The 21,667-nt window shown below is 40.0% G+C and overlaps 1 protein-coding gene across 2 annotated transcripts in view; it reads left to right on the forward strand.

Moving 5' to 3' along the window:
• The window catches only part of INO80 (INO80 complex ATPase subunit), a 133,092-nt gene that overhangs the window by 89,912 nt on the left and 21,513 nt on the right, over positions 1–21,667 (forward strand). For both annotated transcript variants that reach the window (XM_032621626.1, XM_032621627.1), the window contains exons 26-28: positions 2,054–2,279; positions 6,416–6,543; positions 16,441–16,535. In XM_032621626.1, coding sequence (XP_032477517.1) covers positions 2,054–2,279; positions 6,416–6,543; positions 16,441–16,535 — 449 coding nt within the window. The remainder of the gene's footprint in view (positions 1–2,053; positions 2,280–6,415; positions 6,544–16,440; positions 16,536–21,667) is intronic.

Below are 21,667 nucleotides of genomic sequence, written 5' to 3' on the forward strand. Positions count from 1 at the left end.
CAAGAGAACAAACTCCTTTTGGAGTGGGTAAATGTGGTATGAGACTACCAAAACCTATTCCTAGTACTAAGTAAGCTGATTTATTGCGTGAGCTTTTCTGGGTTTTGGAGCGCCAGGGGCCCAGCTTGCTGTGACCCACTGTAGTTTTGCATCTGGACTATAGATGGCACTGCTCCCTAGCAAAATGAATTTAGCTTCATCTGTAAGCCAGAGTAGTGTAGTCTTTGGTTATTGGTAAATGATGCTCTTTCTCCAGTTTTGGTATCCTCCAGTTTCCAGCAGAGGTACCTGCAGCCCCACAGTCAGCTAGCTGATTGTGTATGTACCCCAAGGCAGTATTTCTCAAGGCTTGGCCTGAGATGCTGGGGTGCATGTTAAAAACCTAGAACTAAAAAAAAAAAAAAAACAAACCTAGAACTAGGGCTTCCCTAGTGGCGCAGTGGTTGAGAGTCCGCCTGCCGATGCAGCGGACATGGGTTCGTGCCCTGGTCCAGGAAGATCCCACATTCCGTGGAGCGTCTGGGCCTGTGAGCCATGACCGCTGAGCCTGCATGTCCGGAGCCTGTGCTCTGCAACGGGAGAGGCCACAACAGTGAGAGGCCCGTGTACTGAAAAAAAAAAAAAAGAAAAGATTGCATTTGCGGGCTTCCCTGGTCGCACGGTGGTTGAGAGTCCAGCTGCTGATGCAGGGGACGCGGGTTCGTGCCCCGAGGACCCACATGCCGTGGAGCGGCTAGGCCTGTGAACCGTGGCTGCTGAGCCTGTGCCTCCGGAGCCTGTGCTCCGCAACGGGAGAGGCCACAGCAGTGGGAGGCCCACGTACCGCAAAAAAAAAAAAACCCTAGAACTAGTGATTCCTACCTTAGGCCTGGATCAAAATCTGCACATTAGATAGGCTCCTAAGAAGGTTCTTATGCCCACCAAAACTTGACAGACCATTGCCCTAAATATTGATGGGCATGAAAATATAAAAGTTAGTAGCAAGGTAGATTTTCCTAAATGTCTAACTTCCAATAAGTAATAGAAAGAATAGAACTACCTAACTACGTACAGCCAGTACTTTATGTTCTGATCTTTCCCATACCTCTGCCCTTGCTCCTTATATCCACATTCTTCCTATCTCTTGGTCTAGCTCCATGGTTCTTCTGAGCAATTCACTGCTAATAATGGGACCTTAACATTTTTATCAACCTGGGCTTACAGGTAATCACAACCTCCAAATTTTAACAAAAGGTAACCTCAGACTCCTTATCAGATGATTTCACAGACATCTGAATGCATAGCTGCTTATTATAGTGGGAATGGACCCAGGTCATTAAAGAAGGATAAAACCTGTGTTTCTAAGTTGGCAGGAGCCTTCTGTTCCTTTGGGGGGCAGCATTTGAATGTGAGATAAGAATTTGTGCAAAGCCTCTGCCCTAGCCAGGAAATGAATTCACTACTCTCTGGCAATTGCTTTCTCTAATCCCTACCCCATAACACTCCCCCGCAGCTTATGGCCTGAAAGAAAGATTCTCTTATCTTCCATTACGTTTGTCAGTCAGTAACCTGGTCAGGGAACAGGAAAAAGAAATGTTGACGAGCTTTGCCACAGAATCCTTAAAGATAGCTTCAGATGCACCAGGAGGATACTCTTTACTTCTTTAATGATGACTATCTCCAGCTCCCTTTATGGCCTCACCATCCTGTGTATGGCTAATAGAACTTTGCCAAAAGCACTGTCTGGCAATGAAGGGAGATGACAAAGTGATTTTATATATATATATATTTGTGATAGAATTATTCCTGACCTGGTATCCCAGTTTATCTGCAAACTCCAGCACTCTTTGGATCTTTAGTTTGTTGAAAATTCATTTTATGGAGGTTGGCTTTTTACCTGGGGAAGCTCACTAAGTCAGTTATTAAGGACAGGTTAGTTTGTCAGAGCAGGGAAGTTAAAACCACTAGTCTAAGAATTATCCACATTAGTCTGATTTCAAAGTCAAAGTTCCCAAAAGGCTTAGTGGGTGTGGAAAATGTGAAAGAGCCATCTCATGTGAATCTTTCACTGCAGGTCACCGCAGTGCCATTGGATTCTTACTGCAATGACCGAAGTGCAGAATATGAGCGGCGAGTGCTGAAGGAAGGAGGGAGTCTGGCAGCCAAGCAGTGTTTGTTGAATGGGGCCCCTGAACTGGCGGCAGACTGGCTAAATCGACGGTCTCAGTTCTTTCCAGAACCAGCTGGAGGACTGTGGAGCATTAGGCCTCAGAATGGCTGGTCTTTCATCAGGATTCCAGGTGAGTCCTCCTTTCTCTTGGCATATGTTCCCAGCTTTGGCAAGGGAAGAACCAGGAAGATACTCCATGTGGTGGTTTCAGATATTCAGAATTCAAAGTTCTTGAGGTTTCTATTTCCTCTTTTACCCTTAGTGATTGTAGGTAAGAATGCTTAAGTAATTTGTGACTTGAGTGGAAATAGAAATTTTTTTTAGATTTCTGCCTAAATGCTCTCCTGTGACAAGCTTACAGCTGAGAGAGGAATACCACTCTTAGGGGTGGGGGCGGGGGGTGTAGGGAAATAAACTTGGTAGGAAAGGCTTCAGGTCGAGTGAGTACAGTCGTCTTGTGCCATTGCCAGTGGAATGAATGAAAATGTCGTCACTCACAGAAAGCCTAGTTTAAGTAGCATAAACAGTGTCCTGCACGAAGCACTAGAGATCTGAATGATAACCAGAAGAAAAACAGTGTTTTGTGCCAAAATGCTAGCGGATTCCCAGACCTACTAGAGTCAAGGTCGAGGGTTGAAAGGAAACTAGGTTTTCATTTTTGCTTTAGTGAGACTACTTTTAAGGAAACCAAACACAGGGTTCATAGGCTTATGTTCCTTGCTTACACCTGCAGGCACACTGGAGTGGTAGCTTAAAGCTATCATGTTCGTTTCAGTTGTCCAAATTCTCTGATGCTTTGATTGTATTCATCTTACTGGCACGTAAACTAGAGTTAAGGGTTCAAAAGAGGCTCTGCTATTTCTAAGAGATAACTGGGTTAAAGGCTTTAAGACCTGGCTTTTCCATTTAATGTTAACTTTGTCAAGTGTCGAGGGACTTTGGGTCAACCTGTTAGTTGCTTTGGGGGTACTTTGAACTGGAAGATACCATTTTGTGTACAAGAGCAATATGTATATGGCCTCATATCTGACTTAAAACAGGTGAAAGCAGTGGGTGAAGGTATATTGTTAGAAAATAAGGGGAAAGCCCAGGTGTAAAGCAGGCCTGAATAATAGTTGGAATAGAGGAATAGAAGCCAGCAGGTTTGGAAACCACAGAGTCCCCGGCAGAAGATGAGCACAGGTGTTAAAAGAAGCAAGATAACACCTTATTTCTTCTTTCTCCCTTTTTCATTTTGACTCCTAAGTTCCCAGTACAGAAGGAGAAGGCTTATTGCTGGCGCTGTGGGAATCTCTTGTGGCTTTTCCTGTTCTTTGAAAGAAAAACGGACCTTGTTTAAATAGCAGGAAGTGTCTGAGTTCTTTTTGCATCGATAAAAAGCACCAGCCTCACTGGCTGTTTACTGTGAGAACCAACCAGCTCCTCACTGACCCCATTGTGCTCGGTAGACTGGCTGGGCAGGGCAGTGGGGGGTGGAGGGGTCATTGGAACCTGTATTTTATCTCTTTTTCCTCTATACTTTTACATTTTCTGTTTCCCTGGGAAGGGTTGGTTTTATTATATTCCTTGAGAGACTGACCAAAATCTTCTGGATTTCACACCTTGAATGTCTCTCTGTGTTTCACCAAGAGAAGTGTGTACAATCCCTTCAAAAGTCTCCTCTCCTTGGAAAAAGGAGATATTATTTTATCTGTTACCCTAATTTTACTGCCATTGGATACATTCATTTTGTCAGTGACCAGGATCTTATACTGTGGTCAGTAAGAGCTTGTATCTAAGTGAAAATACTGTAAGATTGTGTACTGTAGGATTGTAGGAAAGATTGCAAGAAAGTAGCGTAGGTCTTTTCATTTCAACATTTTTTGAGCTTCTGTTTGAAAGAAGGGGCTGGGCACAGGTTTGACTTGGCAGAGTCAGCCTAATTTCTAGGGAATTGTGCTCTTCTTGGCTCTGTGCCCTGCTTAGCAACAGGTGGTGCTCTTGTCCAGTGCAACTTTGGTATCTCCTGAAAATTGGGTAATGGATGCCAGGCCCAGAAGGCAACAGTGTGCAGTGAAAGAAAACTGTTTTTTTCTGCTTAAGTGTTTTAAGGCTGTTGCTGATGTCACTTTCTTCTTGGACCTTTTCCTTCAGGCAAGTCCAAAGAAATTCAGTCCATCCACTTACACCTCCCCCACCTAAACAATAACAAGCTAACAACAGGTGCAACTTCTTGCTTCTTTTAGGTGCATCAGAGTTCTCTTCTAAGTGTACATCTTCATCTCTGAGTTTTCCTAATCCTAGCATCAGTTCGTTCTGCTTGCAAAGTAAAGTAGATGTGGGAAGCAGGAAGGTATGAAAACCATTAAATCATGATTTTGAGATGAATTGAAGCTTCTGAATATTCAGGCATGAGACAGATTTGTATATACTTAAATATTTGTGTTGAGGGACTATATACGAATGGAAAGAGGAGATAAGCAGGCTGCAGAAATCTGATGTGCTTAGCTTGCCCACTCTCACTCAGTGACTGAAAAACATATGGGTTTCTTTTTTTCACTTTCCTATGCTTTTAATGAGAAAAAAAGAAACTTACTGTCTGAAGCTGATCGGTACCTCTTTAGGGAATGTTTAGGAGCTATCAAAATTGAGGGACCCCAGGGAACCCAATTAAAGGAGAAGGATAATTGGCAAGAAGAAACCCTTGAAGTTGTTAGGAAAGCATTGCTGCCTGATCAGGCTGGGAATTTATATAGGCCTCCTTGTCCGGTGCCAGCAAGAGGGCTTAGCAATCGGTTCTGTCCCAGCTGCAGTCATTTGATTGCGTTGGTAAGGAGACCAACAAGGAGAGCATTTCAATAATCTAAACAGGACCAAACAAAGAGGCTGAACAAAGGTGTGTGCCACAGTGTCAGGGAGGGGGTGGTGGAGGAAGAAATGTGGCCTGGCAATGTTCCGAAGGTGGGAAAAGGCAGGCTGCAGTGCAGAGGAGTAAACATCCAGGACCTGTAGCTTTGTAGCAGAAACAGAGTGGCTGATGATTTGTTGTGGTGCTGTCAGCACATCTGTTCTCATTCGGTTTATACAATTAATTGTGTACTTGGCAGATAGTGGCGAGAACAGAGAAATGACCGTTGAAAACTTTTGGATTGCTCTCAACAGTCAGCTTCTGTAGTTCAGAGGAAAAACCACAGGTTCAAACCTGAAACTAAAGGTAGACAGTATGTTTTTCTTAACAGTTTCCTTTTTTTACTTTTAGTAGTTAGCTGTGTATGTGAGCTCTCCAGCCTTTCTGTCTCTCTTTTTGCATCCCACAGCCACTTGCAAACATACTCTTACATCTCCCAGCCCCTTAAGTTTCATCTCTTCCCCTCCTAGTAGCAGCAATTGTTTAGGGTATGTTTATGGACCAGTCTGCAAACAGGAAACTCTACTTCCTGAAATGTGATGGGAGTTGAATGATACTGAATGGATAAGATGAAAATTTGTGAGTTAAGTGTTCTCTAAAGATCTTTGGCTGAAATGCCTTTTTTTTTTTTTTTTTAATAGGAAGAGGAAGGAGGAAGCACAAATTAGTGAGTGAAAGCAGCTTCCATTTCAGAGAAACCCAAAGTCAGTCTTTCTGAAAAGCTGAATAAGCCCTAGTGTCTTTATTAAATTACAGCTTAGGATAATGACATTTACCAGCCAACCTATTTGAAATCATCCAAGAGAGGGAGGGGTTTTTTTTATTTTGGTTTTGGTTTTGGTTTTTAGTGCATTTCTTGGTGTTCAAGTGTCTTTAGGGGCAGGCAAGAGCAGCCCTTGTTTCTCTACATTCTCATGCCTTTGGGAGGTAAACCATGTAGCCACAGGACTAGTAGAAACAGATACCTAGACATAAGATGAACAAAGGAAAAACAGATTTCTCAGGTCACTTACAGCAGGTTTGGCATGGATATTACTCTTAGATGTCCACATGTACCTGCTGTCTCTTGAATAAAAATGTGGAGCGGGGGAAAAAAAATGTGGAGCAGGGAAACTTTCAGATGCCTTAGCAGCAGATGTCTGATTGGGAACTGTCAGTTGGGAGGGGACCTACACCTCCCTACTTCAGGATATTTCTTCCCAGAGCACTACTGGATATGATTTAACAGTGCTTTGCATTCTTCTCTAGAGTACTTTCCTGCTCTCGTGATGACAAGCGTCCTGGTTGCAGTAATTTTGGCTGCATACAGCTTTGCAGTGAGTGATTTTGCTGCTTCAATTAAATATAATTTCCCGCTTCCCCCCTTTTCTTCTCCCTAGGCAAGGAGAGCCTCATCACTGACAGTGGAAAGCTGTATGCCCTTGATGTCCTGTTGACTCGGCTCAAGTCTCAAGGACATAGGGTCCTTATCTACTCCCAGATGACCAGGATGATAGACCTGCTGGAGGTAGGAGAAAGAACCTTTGGGGACTAGGACGCTTTGACATTTAAACTGCAGGAATCATAGATGTATGACTAATGTCAGTCCTGCTTAATGGGAACCCAAAACTTGTCTTCGTGATTTGACCATCTATATGGGGAGGAGAAGCAACTCCTGGTGGATATGAAAGTGTGCGAAGGACTCCTTCCTCCTTCCTTGTATCAGTGAAATAGAATCCCCCTTCTTCCTTCCTTTACTAGTGAAGAAATTCCCGAATTTTAAAGCAGATCAGATCCTAGGAATTTCTTGAGAAGTCCTCTGAAATTCTGTATGGAAAACAAGATTTGGGATTAATTCTTATTAGAGAGCAGCTATTCATCCTGAGTTAGTGTAGTGGTTCTCAACCTGACTACATTTTGCAGTCTTTCGGGGGAGCTTTAAAAAATACTGATGTCCCATCCTCAGAGATACTTATGTAAGAAGTATGGAATGAGGCCTAGGCATTAGGATAAAAAGTTCCCAAGGTGATTCTAATATATAACCAAAGTTGACAGCCATTGGGTTATGGTGAAAGATACAGCTCTGTCTTACTGTGCAGGGCAGATTTTGTTTCTTTTATTACTTCTGAGTTGACATTCTCTCTGCTTTCTTGTTGAAGTAGTGGCTTATTATTTGAGGGAGAGAAAGTCATGGACATATAAACAGAGGAGTGAAAGTGAGGACAAATAATCACAGACCACTAGAGTAAGTTTTTCGTGCAAGAAAGTTGGAAAGCCATCTGTTGAGAGGCTAAAGCATCTGGATGTCAGTAGTGTATAAATATTCTCATGTTTTTTGGTGTGTTTTACATATTTAATAAGCCTTTAAATTTTAACCCTGCTACTCCAGGGACTAGTTGGTAATAAATAAGTGGAAATTGGACATTATTATCCCTATCTAGGAATAAGGGAGTAGAGATTCTATCAGTGCAGAAGGAATGAAGGGTAGCAGTAGGGGAGAATTTTAGGTTCTTCAGAAGCCAAGGCTGGCTTGCTGAATTTTGCAGTGAGTTTATCTAAATTCAGTGGCAGCCTCTTAAATAATCAGGCAACTTCTTTTAGCAAGAGACATAACAAATAATATTTGAGGTCAATTTAATCACTGTTTCATGTTTAATAAAAAGTGTTTAGCCTCTGGAATGCTGTCAACAGGCAGAAGTTTCTGCCTTTTTGTATTGTGAGTAGGTCATCTATTTCTAAATGATGGAAAAAATGCTTATAAGTGACTGTGAGTCACCATAAGAGGTGATTAAGCCATTGTGTTTGATGTAAATCTTGACTATGTTAAAGGTCCTAACAACAATAATCCAAAATAAGAGGACTGCCTGCGTCCTTAATATTCTGTTCAGGGACTTCCCTGGTAGCAGAGTGGTTAAGAATCTGCCTGCCAATGCAGGGGGCTTGGGTTCGAGCCCTGGTCCAGGAAGATCCCACGTACTGCAGAGCAGCTAAGTCCATGCACCACAACTACTGAGCCTGTGCTCTAAAGCCCATGAGCCACAACTACTGAGCCTGTGCGCTGCAACAACTGAAGCCTGTGCACCTAGAGTCCGTGCCCCACAACAAGAAGCCACCTCAATGAGAAGCCCACGCACCACAACGAAGAGTGGCCCCCGCTCGCTGCAACTAGAGAAAGCCTGAGCAGCAACAAAGACACTAATGCAGCCAAAAAAAAAATTTTGTTCAAACTAAATGTTGTCAACAGCCAAAACAATATGAGTAACTTTCTTTCAGTGGGACTCTTTTTAGATAAAGTGCACTTGCCTTTTCCTGAAGAGTCAGGAAAGTATAGATGAAATAGTAATCTTTCACTGATAAGAATTATAGAAAAGGTAATATAATATGCTAAGGATTTTGTAAGGGAGTTAATAATCTTCTTTTTCCCCAAGGCTATATATCAGTATATTATAGAGTCTTAAAAGCTGATTGACATTATAAGGGAAGTTCCAAGGAAAAGGGGGTGAGCCACCAAAAAATAAGCTAGCTCTGGTAGATGAAGGCAAGTGTGGGTAGGTTAAGTGACACAGTCCTGCATTTTAGTCCCTTATTCTGTATATTGCACACTTCTAGGTACTCATAAGAATCACTAAGATAAGTAATTCAAAGTATGATAATGATTTTGTTCACGATGAGTGCTGTGAACACTACCCACCAGGGTCACTTCCTGTGTGTCTATAATCCAACAGGATTTTTAGAGGGGATGTGGACTTTGTGGGTAGGCTTAGCAACGAAGGCAGCTTGAGAATCTTCTCTAAATGTAGTTGCATTGCTCTATGGGGAATTCTAAATTAGGGAAAAGCAGATTCAAAGCCTGAATTTCACAACTGCTAACATTCCTTAGCCATGTGTGTAACATGCTTCTAGGATGTTGAAGCCAGAAAATGTTGCAACTGTTTGTACTGAAAAATTAAAATGAAACTGTTGTCTAGTTTCCTTACTACTATACTATTCTTTTTCCTTCAACATTAAATTTTAAAGTTTCTTTTTTTCAGTCTATTTATTTGTTTTAATATTATTTACTCAAACGAACCACATTTTGTATTCCAAGAGTTTAGTCCTCCAAATATATATATATATATATATATATATATATATTTTTTTTTTTTTTTTTTTTTTTTTTTTTTTTTTTGTGGTACGCGGGCCTCTCACTGCCGTGGCCTCTCCCATCGCAGACCACAGGCTCCGGATGCGGAGGCTCAGCAGCCATGGTTCACGGGCCCAGCTGCTCCGCAGCATGTGGGATCCTCCCGGACCGGGGCACAAACTTGCGTCCCCTGCATCAGCAGGCGGACTCCCAACCACTGCACCACCAGGGAAGCCCCTCCAAATATATTTTGTGGGCATAGAATTACAGTGCCCACAATGTTTAATATTTGTCTAATCATTTATAGAAATGTAAATGTATTGTGGATTTTAGGACAGTGCAGGATTAGGTCTACTTTTCATTATCTTTTCAAAGAGTATTATGGGTTTTTCAGTCACTTTCATGATGGAAGCTTTCATTGTAAACATTCATTAGAGCCATGTTCCACTTTAAAACATGACCTAGTATTAATTTAAAAAAATACCTTGACCCTTGCTTCTTCATTCTCAGAGTGTTGTGGTTTTTGTTTGCTTGTTTGTTTTTTTAGATTAAAAAAAATGTTTTCAGGATTCTCTTTTTCCCTTGACATCTTGTACCCTGTATATCAAAGATGGAAGAAAAACTTCCAATAGAGCAGGAATTTGAGCTCACATGGGACTGTTGAAGCTGTGCTGTGTAGCTGTGGAGCGTGTCAGCATCTCTTTTATCTAACAGCTTTTTGGGTTTTTTTGGTTCTGTGCCTTAGCCTTGGCTATGTGTTTTTCTGTTTCTGTGACTCAGAAGAACTAAGAGATAGTAAAACTTCACACACTTTTGTATGGCCAGGATTCCATTTTGTGAAAATACTAGTTCTAAGCACTTTGTATTTGCTCAGTATTTTCTAAAGTGATTGATAGCCTCCTTCTCTTGGGCAAAAATCTGACTTTAATTTAAATTTCAAGTGAATATATCAGATCTTCTTCCAAATAGAATTCTATATTCAGAAATATTTCATCTTGTCCCATGGTATCCAAATAGTATTTCCAGATAGGGGATTTAAAAAGGGGACTACTTAATTTCCAGGGCCAGGAATTTTTAGTGTGCCATGGGCAGAAGTCAAGGACATAAATAAGGGAGGATATCACAGGTCACTAAGTTATGTTAAAAGTTTATTTTTATTTCCTGAGTCACATACAGGGTCTTGCCTGATGGGGGTACTGTGGACACAGACATAGCCCCTATGCCTTTGGGATGGTGGCATCCAGCTGGATGTCAGACAAAATTTTTCCCACCACCACCATTTTACCCTATAGTTTGGGATACTCCCCATCCCTCCCCATAGTTTAGTAGTTGCAGAGAGCTTTTAACTCACTACAGATGACTTACATTATCTCTGAGTCATCTCTTTTGAGATTCATTCCTATTGCATCAAGCAACTGAGTCTGTCGTTCAAGGAAATAAGCCTCAGTATTTTCTATGCGATACAGAAATACTTGGAAAGGGTCAGCCAACTGGTGCTGTATGTGTGATTGTTAAGTACTGAAACCCAGACAAATCTTGCACTACACCAATATATGAAAATAATGCAACACAGAATTAAATACAGATAATCCATAGCTAATGATGATATTTGAGACGCTGGGTTGTGTAACTTGCCTAGTCAGCAAGTACCTCACTGGGGAAGGATTCATCCCAAACAGACATTCTATCATTTATGGGCTGGCTTTTCTTAGAACTCCAAGTAACCTTTGGGAGCTGTGATTCTGAACATACAGGGAAACTGAGTATTTTAAAACTGCTCCGTGGAATGAAAAGCAAATTGGGGTCACTGTTAACTAGCATTTTCATTAGGTCTTAGAAGTAATAGAAATAAATGTGTTTGCTTACAACCACACTATATTTATTCTGTTTAGTCCATTTCTTTTTCATGTCAACTATGAGCGAGGCACTGTGCTAGGCAGAGGTAAATACCAGTTAAATGTGGTCTTTGACTTTAAGAGATGAATCTAGTGAAGGATTTATGTATGTATGTATATATATGTCTCACACAAATAACTGTCAAGTGTACCCTGATACTAATGTCAAAAATAAAGCATAAAGAGAGCTGAAGATAGCAGGAGGGATGATACATTTATTTCCAACTGGGTCACTTCGGGAAGGCTTCACATACGGTAACATATGAACTGAACTTAAATATAATTTCAACCGTGAGGAAAAAGGGCATCTCCAGACTAAGGAAGCCAGATGTAAAAAGGCACAGACGTGGGAAGGTACAAGACATTGGGCAGTGGGGAATAGTTTAGCGTAACTGGAGCATATGGTTTAGAAGAAAGGGGAATAACAAGTAGGGTGAAGGCAGATTATGGTGGGCCCATGAATGCTTTATGATTGCTCCAGAGGGCTCTATATTAGATAAGGGAAGGATAACTATCATATTTCACTTACTTGGTGCAATTTGCTTGGACAAAACAGAAGTTGTAATAGACCTTGAGGGGAGCCTCACTTTTTGCTGGTGATATACACCAAAGATGGAAAGGGCGTGTCCAGGAAAATAAAGTTCAACTAGGTCTGCAGCTTTGTGGATCATACTGAGTCTTCCCCTCAAATTTTTTTGTGACAGTGAAATTGGGTTTAAATGAACATCAGAGACAACTTTGAAATAGAGAAGAAGTCTCAGAATGGAAGGTTTGCATTAGGGATATATAAACATTTGCCTTTATTTTTTCAAGTGCCCAGTTACCCTTTCATCATTATAGTCATAATATATTAAGAACCTTGTGGGGCTTCTCCCTCCCCTTTTTTTCCGCTAGTGGTAGTGAGCTTCTGTTCTGTCTGGGAAGCAGTAGGTGGAGGGGTTAAGCTAAAGGCTCTGGATCTAGTCTACTTGAGTTCCCATCCTAGCTCCATGCCTACTGCCTGTGTCACTTTAGAGACCTTGCTTAACATCTGTAAGATATGGGAGTGACAATAATAACACCTACCTGAAAGGCTATAGTGAGGATTAGATAAGCAAAACCAGGTAAAATACACAGAATAGTGATTGTCACTTAGTAAATGTTCAGTAGATGCTAGTCATCATCATTATCACTACTGCAAGGTGAACCTAGACCCTTTGTTTTACGCCCCTGGGTGTGTGAATGTTTGATTTTATTTAGTATACTTTAAAGGATTGAGAGGCACTTGCTGAAACTATTTTGAGTTATGCTAATAGCTCTGTTCACATGCTACTGCTTAAAAAGTAGGACTTAGGGACGTGTTCCAGAACTGACCTGTCTTCTCAATTTGTATTCTAAGACAGTGGGTTTTCAACTGATGGGGTTGGGTATAGGACAGGAGACCTAGGTGTAGACATTAAACAGGTGGGGCCTGGACTCCCTACCCTTCTTTGTTAGCTAGAATAGTAATTTTTTTTAAAATCTATTTTATATTAGAGGGATTCCATATAAGAGTTTTCTTGAAAAAAGTGTTCCAGTGCTTTAGAAATAGCATAAGGGTATGTTCTATAACAGTGTAAATGTACTTACAAGTCACACCTCTTAAATGCAGATTTCGATTTACTAGATATGGGGTGTGCCCCTCAGTTCTGCATTTCTAACAGACTTCATGTGTTGCTCATCTGAGAGCCATGCTGAGATAGCATGATTCTAAGGGACCCTGCCCTGCCTTCCCTCTGGAGTGGTTGTTCTTAGCTCTAGAAATAGGGTGTCTATTGCAGTCATCTTTGGAGCTTTTTAAAAATAAACCGGTCTAGGCCCTAACCCAGACCTACAGAGTCAGAATTCCTGGGGTGGGACCCAGGAATTTTAATCCCGGCTGAAAATCACTACTCAGATGCCAAGAGTACATCTTGACCATAACCCCTTTGACTTCTTCAATAATTTTTAAAAATAGTATCTACTAGAACTGTATGGGTCTAAAGACTTCCTAAATGTTAAAAGCCATAATTTTTATTTTATTAGTTCAAGCAGAATTAGAGCTTACTTTGGTTAGTGGTTATTGATCCACTTGAGAATACTGGTGTTCATATTTATTTAATTAAGGGAGGATACTAAATTATGAGACTTCTGGGAGGGGAAGGTCTACATTTGGTTTCTCTTTTCGCTGCTTTAAGTGGAAAGGAATTCTTGGTTTACAAGGTTCCAAGAAATTTAATCATACTGATGGATCATTTTCTGAGCTTTTCCTAAATAACCCGAGTAGACTTGGGTTAGAAATGCCCTTGGTTTCTACAGAGTGCCAAGTGTCAGGAAGAACTGGGTAACAGTTGGCCTTTCTGTACCATAAGCCCTTCTTAATGCACAGGAGTGCTAACATGACACGGTTCCTACAAAACACAGTAAAGTCATCCAGCAAGCAGTAGTCATCCAGAAGTGATCCTCAGGCATGGGAGTGAATTACTTACAGACTATCAGACTATTGGGGGATGAATGAGAATGCTGTGCCATCCTTGAAAGACATTTAAGGGACTTCAGTGGTGGTGCAATGGTTAAGAATCCGCCTGCCAATGCAGGGGACATGGGTTCGAGCCCTGGTCCATGAAGATCCCACATGCTGTGGAGCAATTAAGCACATGCAGCACAACTACTGAGCCTGTGCTCTAGAGTCCGCGAGCCTAGAGTCTGTGCTCCACAGCAAGAGAAGCCACTGCAATGAGAGGGCTGCCTGCGCACCGCAACAGAGTAGCCTCCGCTGACCGCAACTAGAGAAACCCTATGAGCAGCAAAGAAGACTCAACGCAGTCATAAATAAATAAAGTTTGTTTAGAAATAAAAGACATTTAACTGCAAAACTCAGCAAATAGTTACTAATTAACCAGTCTCAGCTGCTGGCTTTGAAAAGAATATATGAAGCAAGACTCTTAAGATGGATATTAGAAAACCATTAGAAAACTTTTTGATATAGAGATCGTTAAGTGGGGATAGATTTTTTTAAATAGATTTTTAAACTAACTTTTCAAAAATGCTATGACTACTATCAAATCATTTGTTGTTAGAATTTGTCTTTTTATTTTAAAAAATAGAATTACATTTTATGTTAAATCGTTAGGTGTTTTTAGGATCATAGGAGAACTGAACTAAGAATGGAACAGTTCTTGAAATTAACAATTGGAAAAAATAAGGCTTTTCTTTCCGGATGAGCATTTGATTAAATTAACTATCTTTCCCAAATAGCCTAGAGTTCTAGAGAGATGTCTAGGATAGCTTTGGTGTAGCCAGAATTTGTGAATGAAAGAAATACTGAATTGCCTTTTTAGCTCAGTCTTTATCTTATAGATGTTTTTCTGTATTGTCAGGATATAGCTATTCCTCTGTTCTGCTTTTCACTGCTGTTTCCATGTCCATTTACTTGTTGTTTTGAAGCTATTTACTGAAATAGGATCTAAACTCAACTAAGCCTTCTGAAATCCCACTATTCCCCTGGGTGAGAGAGCAAAGGCTTAAAGCAGCAAATGGGAAAGATTCACTTCCGTTGCCTCAGTAACAGGTTGTCTATGATCAGTGTTGGTTTGATTATGGCCTAGGATTAATATCTCTAATGTTGTTCTGACCTTGATATATAAATGATATGAACAGCAAGATCTACAAGAAGGTTCATTCATCAGTCCTGTCACTAAAGTTGGAAGTTCTGGTTCAAAAGGCAAAAGAGTGCAGTGCCTATGCAGGAAACCCACCTTTTGGTTAAAGTTCAAATCTGTGGACTGTCTCTCTATAATCTAGGTATTTTGTTGTTCTGGATGGCAACATCTCCAGATTGGATTAGTTGCCCAGGTATAGTGAGCCTCTAAAGACCATCATCATGCTGTCATTTTTCATCTTCTTTCCTGTATTCCTCATCCAAACACCCCCTACTCTTCTGCCATTAACCCATTCCCATTATAGGGCTCTACCACTAAATGTGAAGCTTGCTTTAACTGAATACTTTCTGCCCCCCCTGTGATTACCAAAGCCCTTAAAGAACCACCTGGAGACAGAAGGAAATAGTGCAAAAAGGAAGAAAAAGAAATATATATACACACACACACACACACACACACACACACATATATCAACTTGCTCTAAGAGTGCTGCCACATACACTATACCAGTCATAACAAACTGTAACAACCTTCTGTGCTGAAGTACCCAGCCAGGTATAAGAGGTCCATAATGAGGATACTACAGTGGAAGAACATTCGACCACAGAAAACTAATTAATAGAAACATCTCCCAAATGTAGAAGTGATTAGTCTTTTTCAATAGGAAAAAGGTTTCTTTGAACTGAAAAAACTGCTTCATGGTGTTTCTTGCAAATAGGCAGCTGTATTAGCTTTTTATTTTTTGGTTGCCTTGGGTCTTCCTTGCTGCGCGTGGGCTTTCTCTAGTTGCAGCGAGCGGGGGCTACTCTTCATTGCAGTGCACAGGCTTCTCATTGCGGTGGCTTCTCTTGTGGAGCACAGGCTCTAGGCATGTGGGCTTAGTAGTTGTGGCACACGGGCTTAGTTGCTCCGCGGCATGTGAGATCTTCCCGGACTGGGGCTAGAACCCGTGTCCCCTGCATTGGCAGACGGATTCTTAACCACTGCGCCACCAGGGAAGTCCCTGTATTAGGTTTTGGTAACAGTCCCTCTGCAAGTGGACTTTTTGAAACATAATCCATATAATTGGGGTAAAGAAAGGAAATCAGTGCTCATTTGGACATATCTGTAAGAGGAATTGCAGCTTCCAAGAATGGAGATACATCCCCTCTATTTTATCTCTTGAAATCTCTTCTCCATTCTTAAAAGTTTTAATTCCTCTTACAGATAACGCCAAGAACATTCTCTGCCATGGAAAGTTACCTTGTCTTCTGTTCATTCTGATGCTTAGGCCTCCCTTAACGGTGATGTATGCTGTGCTGGGAGAAGGGAGCTTAGGTTGTAAATTCAAGGACTTTGGTCAGCAAGAATTTGCTGGAGAGAAACCCATTGGGGTGGGTGTTGCTGAAAGAAAACTGGCTATTCCATAGCCATGAGAGACATCTGGTTAGTGACTGAAAAGCCATTTTGGTTTACAGATTTCGTTTTGTTTAGTTTGTTTTTTTACAAAACCTACAGAAATCTGCAGGAATAAGATTAGTTTCTAAGATGAAATTGAGAGTTGTTGTAATCTTCAGGGTACTCTCTATTTTCGCACGCTGACAATAAACTCATTTACGAACCAAATTCCTATACTTCTGAGATTGCTTTCTCCTCATTCTGGATAGAATGACTTGCCCCCAATATGGATGAGGTGGGTAGATGCTTGTGGAAATTAGAATGCAGTAATTTGTATCAAACTTATTATATCTTTTTACTCTGATTGGCAGGAATATGTGGTTTACAGGAAGCATACCTACATGAGGCTTGATGGCTCATCCAAGATCTCAGAGAGGCGGGACATGGTTGCTGATTTTCAGACCAGGTAATGTTAATAGGAATTACAAAAATGGTCATTTGATTTTCCTCTAGTTGAGATGGTGAGTTAAAAGAAAGACCAACACATCTCAGATTGTTAAGCAATCATGATATAATTTCTGCTATTTTATGAGGTAGCTAGATCTGCTTATAGTGGTTTAGATTTGTGTGTCTGTGAAAGAGAGAGGAAATGAATAGTTGGTAATTTTAGTGCCAAATCAGTGCCTGTTTCTTTGGGCAATAAAAGAAATAAATGATTTCTGAGTATGAACCAGGATCCTTATGTGAATAATATGTACATAGAAAAAAGTCCACAAGGCTATATTCCTAAATGTTAACAATGGCTATCTCTGGGTATTGACTTACAGTTGATTTTCTTTTTGTTTTTGCTTACCCATTTCATTTTGTATAAGTTTAAAGAAAAATACCTCCTTTTTCCTGCTTTCCCTCTAATATTGTAGTAGTACAGTGCAGTATGACAGATTGCAGTAGTGTGCAGTCTATTCCTCTGGCAGCTCTCAGTTATAGTACTTCTCCCACCTGATAACGAGCCTATGAAATTTCAGATACTGCCTGCTGGATGCTGATGGCCTACAGAGCCGTAATTATCCCAAGTGCAGGTTCTCATTGTAATAAGCAGGGTCTGCTTACTGCTCTCTCCAAGGAGAAAGCTGGCGTCTGCTAGTGACAGGTCTCCTGAACTCCACCCTTAATTTTCCTTAGACCTGGAGAACTAAGGAATAGAGTAAGATCTTAATGTTCTGTAAGTCAGAACAATTCTGAATTTTTGGTCTTTAATTGTGTAGTCTGTTAATATTTAACTTTGGAATTCTTGGGTAGAAAATTAAGCACATAGCCATTTGTATTTAGGTTGCAATTTTTAGTTTCTTTCATTTCAGTTTTAAAGCATGTTTTACTTCAGCATAAAACAAATCCGTAGTTCAACATAGAATATCCTCTGATTGAGAATTTTTGCTATTGCATGGTCCTTTATAACACAGCATGGGTAAGGAGATACATCCTGATGTTTTGGTTTGCAGTATATACTGAGACCAATAACTCCTAGGTTGAAACTACTTCTGCATTCAGGTGCCTGTTTGACCAACAGTGGAGGGGAAGAGCTGCTTTAGACCTATTTTAGTTTGTTACCTGAAGCAGGTGGTAGATGACCTAACTTAGCTTCTTACCTAGCAGAATCTTTCGACCGATTCTTAAATTGATTATTTGAGTGAGACATGTATAATCATAGTAGTGCCTCCTAGCACTCCATACTGTGTGCACCTCTCCCCACCCCCAAAAAAGTTTACCAGCTGATCTTTATCTTTCCTTGATTTTGAAATCAAATGAATTACATTTCACTATGTCCTTATCTAGTCCAACCTTCAGAGCTCCAAATGACAAGAATCTTACACACAAGATCTATAGACTGTATGTTTCCCCCAGGGTGCCTATGTTTTTTCCAGGAATGCCAGCACTTCAGTGATTTGGGCACATTGGTATGAGGCAGCATGAGTTGTGTGTTAGAAGAAAAGCCATTAAGTAATAGATCTTTTGCCTATTACTGTTTGTGTTTTTTTCCACTAATATGTTCGATATTGTACATTTGAGAATCTCATTTATAGCAAAGCTAATTTTTTTTTTTCCAGTAACAGTTGGGGTCATTGTATATTATATAAAATGCCTGTTGAGGAAAATTTGAGAAATATTTGATGAAGAAAGTAAAAATCACCCACAATCCCATCACTGTTAACATTTTGGTTTATTCCTCTTGTCTTTGATGTGTGTATGTAGTTAGATTTATATGTTGATACCATATTGTGGAGATGACTGTATCCTCATTTCTTCCACTTAACAGTATATCATAAAGGTCTTCACATATCATTTAAAAAAGTCATTGTAATCATTATTTTTAATGATCAATATTCCATTACATTGGATATACCACCTTTCTGTTGTTAAAATCTTGAGTATCTTTGTTACAAAGCTTTGTCATCATTTTAGATTATTTTCTTAATATAGATCCAAACAAGAGAGATTATTGAGTAAAGGAATATGAATGTTTAAGACTGTGCATATTATCATATTGCTTTGTAGAAAATTCTACTGGTTTAGAGTCCAATCAGAGCTGTATTATGTTGACTTCTAACAGTTTTGGCTTCTGAGTTGTAGAGCTACAATTTTTCTTCTAGCTGAAGCAATTCCCAGAAAACTGGACTGTGAGATCCAGGGCTCACCACATTTTACAGTGACCTTTTAGTGGAAAAAAATCAGTAGATGTGTCTAATTTACTACTTCTAAAATCTCTTATTTAACTTGTGATTACTTGGGCAATCACAGTAGCACACATTAGTCTTGAAAAGCTTAGCTTTAAAAGAGGGTATTTTCACCATTAAATTATACTAGATCTGCTTAGTAAATATCTTGTTTTTTTGCTTTCCTGGAAAACCTTACTTGAGCATCCAAATTCTACAACTTCTAAGAATTACTTAGGGAGCAATGAGTTTTATTTAGATACTGAGTAACAATCGTTTTAACACCTTCATCTGCATCTAATATTAGGTAAAATGAAAAAACAGACTAAAGTCTTCTTCCCTTCCTACATATGAGCTAGATGGTAGAGTTAGGATTGTGGCTAGGAAATAATCTCCTACCTCTCACATATAGAATCTGAACTGTGCCTATGCTGATTAGGAGCTTGTCAGGCAGGTCCCTCCAAATGGTATCTAAATTTACAAATTTGAATGGCAACAGTAGCCCAATATAGAGAAAAAGACAGGTGTTTTTGAAAATAAAAAAGCATGACTTGCCAAATATTTTCATTATTATTAATGAAAAGACATCAAAAGAAAAAATTGTAGTTTCAACTGGAAAGCCCTGTGGCTCAAAGGTCAGCCAGAGTAAACAAGAACTCCTATAAAAAGCCATTTACATTCCCTTTATACAAGATTTATTTATGAGGGATCCTTCCAGGAAAGAGTCTGACTGAGACTAAAGACTGTTTGGCCAGGATGTCCTGACTGGGCAACATTCAGAACACGTGACCAGTGCCTGATCCTAGAAGCCATTCACAAGGTCTTTGCTCTGGGTTGCCTTGGCCTTTGCTTCCCTTCCTCCTACCCCATGACGTTTGCCAAATGGATCCCCCTGATTATCTGATTACTCGGGTGACCATTTGGAAAACATGAGAAAAAATGAGTGTAGTGTGGATTTTTCCTTCTTGGTGAGAGTATAAAGCTCCAGTATCTTTAATTCTGGCTCTTTTTCAGTCATTCAGCAAGTCTTCACTGCAGTCAGCTAGGTACCTAGCACTATTTGAGTATTTTGTTGCATAGTAGCCTCAGGGGCCATTAACTAAAGAAGAGTAAGAGTGAGACTTAGGCATGTCTTTGCTACATGATTCATAGGCTCCTTCACAGACCCCTGAAACCTGGTCTCTATGGCCCCTTCCAAGAGACCCTGAGTTGAGATTCCTTTATAGCCCCCTAGAGGGCACCCAGACCATCACGTTGCCTTCTGGGATTCTGTTTTCTTCCTTTTAGTCAGCTCCCAAAACATTAATTCACATTATCAATACTAGATTTATTAAGTAGAAAGGAACTTCTCAACAGTTCAGTTTAGATGTGTTTTTGTTTACATATGATCCAACAGTGTGATCCAGGATGGACACTAATTTCCTTGATTTTTAATCACCCAGGGTTCCCATAATCCTTATTTTTCCATTACAGTATGATGAAATTACACTGAATGCAGCCAAACGTTGCTACTTACCATCTACCTCATCATTAAAAGCATCTTCTCAATAAATAGTTAATGTCCCCCAAAAAACATTTTCCACCGTTAATGTTTCTAAGTTTTGCTACTAATTTATTTTTATCTATATTCCTTTCTCTAGTGTTTTTTTCTGTATATAGTCCTTGTTTGTGAATGATTACCACATCTGGGGACTTACCTCTCTGACTGTCCAGACTATGGAAATGACCCATCTTTTTGCCTCTACTCTTTTACTATAGATCCCAGCTGCCTTCTGTCTCCCTCCCTGTGCCATCCCTGTTCCCCCATCCCCACACCAACAAAAAGTCCTAGGCATCGGGTGACTCCATCAGCTCTTACACAGATATCGGAGAGAAGCCTCTGACCCCTGCCTCTGTGTCCACAGAGCAGGAAAGAGAGATGTATGGGACTGAGCAATCTTCCTAAGGCCAGAGTGGGAAGGATTTTTCTATAGAGATTAGTATGGCCCTGGAAGGCTACATCAATTTTTATTTGAAACCTTATTGTGGTTAAATATTCTCCCATGGGCTGTGAGGTATCAAGCTTCCATTTATATCATCCTATATCTATGGGAAAATGTGTTTGTAAACTGGCAGATGCCTTTTAACTTTTTGGTTTGCCCTTTATGATTTAACTGTGAAAGATGACATCTTATAAATAAAATTCTGAAATATTAAACTTTATGACAAAATTCAAGGATAAACGAGCAGAACTTTCATGAGAGTACAATACTTTTGGAATTATGCCCTACAAGAAGCCTCCAAACATGATCTGTTATCCATGTCTGCCTCTAGGAAAGCTGTGTTTAATTGAAAGCAAATTAATGGACAGATTTCTACTAGGACCTACCCAGCTTAGGGATTAACCAGGATACTTATTTCAGAATAGTTCCTTCACTGGTATTCATGTTTGACATTGATATGTCATCATTTAGTCACTTCAACTATATTCAGAGCATCCTCATTTTATAGCATAGGGAACAGACCTTTAGCAGCCAAGTGACTTTACCAAGGAAGAACAGCATCAAGGGATGAGAGCATCCTGATGTCAGTGTGTTTCTTTTTTCTTTATTTTTTTTTAAACTGGAACCCACAGAATAAAATTCATCTTACATTGGGATTTAATACATATCTACCATATCTGAAATCACAAAACAATACTTATCCTTATGACCTTTGTTGTATTATAATATTTTCTAACCTGTTCTATTTCTTTCTTTAATTTATGTGGTCCAGACTCACCAAACTGATTTCATGACCAATGATAGGTGTGACCTGACCAATGATAGGTGTGACCTGCAATTTGAATAACACTGATATAAATGAATTTCTACTTTTATTCCTCATTATAGTCATAGAGAAAGGGGGT

This window comes from Phocoena sinus, chromosome 2, assembly GCF_008692025.1.
Source record: "Phocoena sinus isolate mPhoSin1 chromosome 2, mPhoSin1.pri, whole genome shotgun sequence".
Classification (NCBI taxonomy): Eukaryota; Metazoa; Chordata; class Mammalia; order Artiodactyla; family Phocoenidae; genus Phocoena; species Phocoena sinus.